The sequence below is a fragment of the Vespula pensylvanica genome, chromosome 1, assembly GCF_014466175.1.
Source record: "Vespula pensylvanica isolate Volc-1 chromosome 1, ASM1446617v1, whole genome shotgun sequence".
NCBI classification, from domain to species: domain Eukaryota; kingdom Metazoa; phylum Arthropoda; class Insecta; order Hymenoptera; family Vespidae; genus Vespula; species Vespula pensylvanica.
In genome coordinates, this window is record NC_057685.1 from 7379759 (window position 1) to 7383777 (window position 4019).

Sequence of the window (4019 nt, forward strand, 5' to 3'; positions counted from 1 at the left end):
GTAAGGTCATCTTGATAGCGATCAATTGGAAAAGAGAATGAATAATCCTTGTATAGTTCTTGTAAATATCACGTTAATGAAATGTAATAGAAATGTGTGAACGTATTCGAATACGTATGACGTTTGTTGGGTATGATGAGCGTCCTAGGCTTGTACCACTGTTCATCTGTGTTGCTAATTCATAGTCAATAATTCACATTGAATGTGCATGCACTTGGTACGAAAAATTGGTGTAAAATTTCTGCTATTCAATTATCGATTTTCCAATATCCGTAGTGATCAAACACGTTGTCTTACGTATCTTACGTATCAAATGAAGATCGTTTACATCTAAAGATCAAATTCTATTTGATAAAATCGTAAGATATTCTTTGTACCAAAGATCGATGTTTTTTCCTATATGAAATCTTTCCGCATATTACTATCTCGCAATCTTTTATTTATTCGCCATCTTGCTCTTTCTCTCTATCTGTCTCTCTATATCTAATTCACTCTCTTTTAATATTCCATCGAGATGCAAATATAATCTAACAATAAGATCCAACACGCGATAGGATTTGATCGCTTCTAATGAGCGTACACAACAAACGGCTTACATCGATTTTACCCTAGTCAATTGATAGACTTAACGATTGTAATGACAGATGTAACAAGAGATTCTTACTTCGATCAATCGGATTATAATTAATTGTGTATCTTGAAGTCTAGTCATGCGTGGTTGCGAGGAGATGATTTTATTGATTATACATAATTAGAAAATTTTCCTCGAACTTAGATAACGATTTATTGTAATTCCTTCTGGGCACATTGCATTGCAGGAACGTACGATGAATTTTATGAAATGTATTTATGAAATAACACGTCAAATATGTGTGCGTATATATATATATAAATATATATATTTATATATATATTTATATATATATTTATATATATAATTATTCTATGTCACAATAAAAAAGAAGATGCGACTTAATTTGTCTAATTAAACGTTTCCTTAATGTGTATGTATGTGCGCGCGCGCGTGTGTGTGTATTATATATACATACATATATAATATACATAATATATGTAAAAAATGAGTCATTTACAATCTTCTTATCAAAATTCTTTCTGAGATATTAGCTTTGCGTAATAGGCTTCTTTATTATATCAGCGAAGAGAGCCTTCATTTTTCCTTCTTTTCCTTGCGATTCGATCCAATCCTTCTTATTTCTGACAAATAAAGGTACATTCAATTTATTCAATATAATTTTTCCTGACTTACTAGCACGTAAAATTTCTCCAGCAGCTGCTAATTCTTCCATAATAAACATTCTTTGCTTTTGATGCGACCAAATCCATATTTTGTCTAAACATCTAGATCCATGAGTACTTTGAGCCAATTGTACCCAGCACCCTTGTAATTTCTTAGCTAGTTTCTCTCTACTTTTTTCACCAATATATTTACTATCCATAAAAGCATCTACAATATGACTGCCTTTTGGATTACTTATCAAATTTAATAATTGTTCATTGTTCAAGGCCAATAAGGAATTAACGATTTTTATAGGTTTATTGAAATTAAGTACAGCTTGTACGATCAAACTTCCATGCAAGTGGACAGGCAATTCAGTTTGATCTTCTTTCTTCAAAGATTCCAATTCGTTTTGTTTCTTCAATGTAGAAATACATTTTATAATTTGATATTGTTTTTCTTCTGATGTATCACATCCAAGCATCTTAATAATCATAGTTATATATGCACCCTGTTTCGTTTGCAATCTCTTGGATGCATTAGCTACACTTACTAAAATTCCTGTATAACTTGCTTGTAAGATATCTGAGAAAAGTGATTCAACTTCTTCAAATATTTGTTCAAAAGTTTCTTTAGATTCACAATGATCTAACAATTTTTGTATACTAAAGATAGTACCCTGTGTTGTACATAAATTTTTTAGGTTACCCTTGAAATACTCTTCATAAATATGATCAAAGGATTTGGATTTTGCCACTGCAAGACAAGCCTCTAAAAGTCTTATAGAACTTTCACAATCAAAAATATTAGATAATTTTCCATCCTCTTTAGAACTAAAGCATTCCTTTGTGATCTTCTTGATGAAAGATTTTGTTAAGTTCTTATCTATATCTTTTAAGGAATATAAAATACTTTGTAACAATCCCGAGGTTAATTCATCTCTACCAAACTCAAGAAACTGTGGCCAATTATATAATCTGTTACACGCATCGATTAAGAAATCTTTATATTCTTGTATAATCTCTCGCCTTTTTATAACATATAACATTTGCTTCGTTCTATTCTGTCCATCGCTAGTATCTATTAACCCACCAAGACACTCTACTACAGTTCTTAAGAGATGATTAGCATACGTGTCCCAAACAAATTCTTCTAAATTATTTATCAAATATTTACTCAATTTTATAACTATATCATTGTATAATTTCACTTCGGATTCTTTCACATCTATAACGATATCCTGTACATTCTCAGTTTCTTTCGACTTTGATGTTTCCAATTTACTTTTAGATTTGTTTCCTCTGTCCGCACAGACTACAATTATTTTCTCCAAAACATGACTAGCAAATCTGTCGCTACTTATTGGTCTCATAGAAGAACTGAGAGCATCCGTAAACCTTTGAATTGCTTCTAGACTCGCATATTTCAAAAGTGATTCCAAGACTCTCGAACCAACTTGATTTTTGGAATATTCAACCTCGTGACCAACAGATTGTTCATACACGTTATTAATGAACATTAATTTTTCTTCAACGCTCGGAAAATCTTCACGCATTAATTCCAAAATGCGAACCATATATTGATACGTTTCCGTGTCAAGATCCGTTCCGTGATTTCTTCGACGAGCAAATTTTTTCGCCATTTGCATATTAGAACGTTTCTTTTTTCGCTTCTTACCTCTGTCGTCACACGTACGAAAATCTGCCATCGTTAATAAATTTTATAAAACCACTAATTCTCTCGTAGAAAAGAAATTTTCTATAACCTAACCTATTCTACACTTTCAACCACGAGTAGTACGCACTGCTCGAGAAGCTTGAATGTTATTACTGCCCTCTAGTACTAACGCGACAAGCGCCATCTAGTATTAGCGTGACAAGCGCCATCTAGTGCTCACGCAGGATTTGAATTATGATTACGAAAAAATAAAAAGAAACATTTTCCATGACGAAATATTTATAATAACGTCGACTAAAAAATAATATAAATCAGATTATTATCGATACATTTTTTACCCGTGAGGAAAAAAAAGTGAAATCGAAGAAATCGATGTTTGCATTGCAAAGAATTAAAATCAGTTCCGTGACTCTCACTGACCTCGCTCCCATATATTGACGTGCACTCCTTGCTAATAAATGTAGTTAAAAAAATAATATACTTTGCATATAAGTATTGTATGTATGCAACCAAAGAGGCGCGGCAATCTCGACGGTACTTCGTCAGACAACGGAATGGAACAACGGTATTCGATAAAAGGTCAACAAACGCATATATACATATACATATGTAATGACACAGCAGTAGACAGCCGGGCAGACAAAACGTATCGTTTATATATGTATATATATTGTATATCTCTCTATATATATATATCATTAAATCACCTTTCATTTATTTGTATAACACTATGTAAATCATTATTTTACACGTTCGGAACAAACCTACATAAAAAAATTGACAGAGAAAATGATGTCGAATCGACAACTCCCGTGTTTATTTCTTAAATTCTACGATGATAATCTTTACACGCTTATCTACGCTAACTAAGAAAGAGAAAACTCTGTAGTGGACGTAATAACGCGTTAACGTGAGAAAGTTTTTCCTCCTTCTTTGACCAAAACGGAAGAAAGACAGTTCTTTGGAACTCACTAGCTACTGCCTGTCGCAAAAAGCTTTGGACGTGTCGTATGATCGATTTTGTTCCTCTAACATAGAGAACGATAACGATGACGACGACGCAGAGAAATCTATTCATGCAAAAACAAACTCTCTGTTGCTGTTG

At 32.5% G+C, this 4019-nt stretch overlaps 2 protein-coding genes across 5 annotated transcripts in view; both read right to left on the reverse strand.

The window, feature by feature from the left end:
- Positions 1–718: 718 nt before the first annotated feature.
- LOC122629659 (nucleolar protein 9) lies at positions 719–3447 on the reverse strand. Its single transcript, XM_043813352.1, has one exon. It carries the CDS (start codon positions 2943–2945, stop codon positions 1122–1124), a length of 1824 nt encoding a protein of 607 aa, XP_043669287.1. The 5' UTR covers positions 2946–3447; the 3' UTR covers positions 719–1121.
- A 154-nt stretch (positions 3448–3601) lies between these two features.
- Positions 3602–4019, reverse strand: part of LOC122629634 (anaphase-promoting complex subunit 11-like) — a 13506-nt gene continuing 13088 nt past the window's right edge. For all 4 annotated transcript variants that reach the window (XM_043813290.1, XM_043813309.1, XM_043813281.1 and 1 more), the window contains one exon: positions 3602–4019. This exon is cut by the window's right edge and continues 1107 nt beyond it. The gene's annotated coding sequence lies outside the window, so the exon portion shown is untranslated.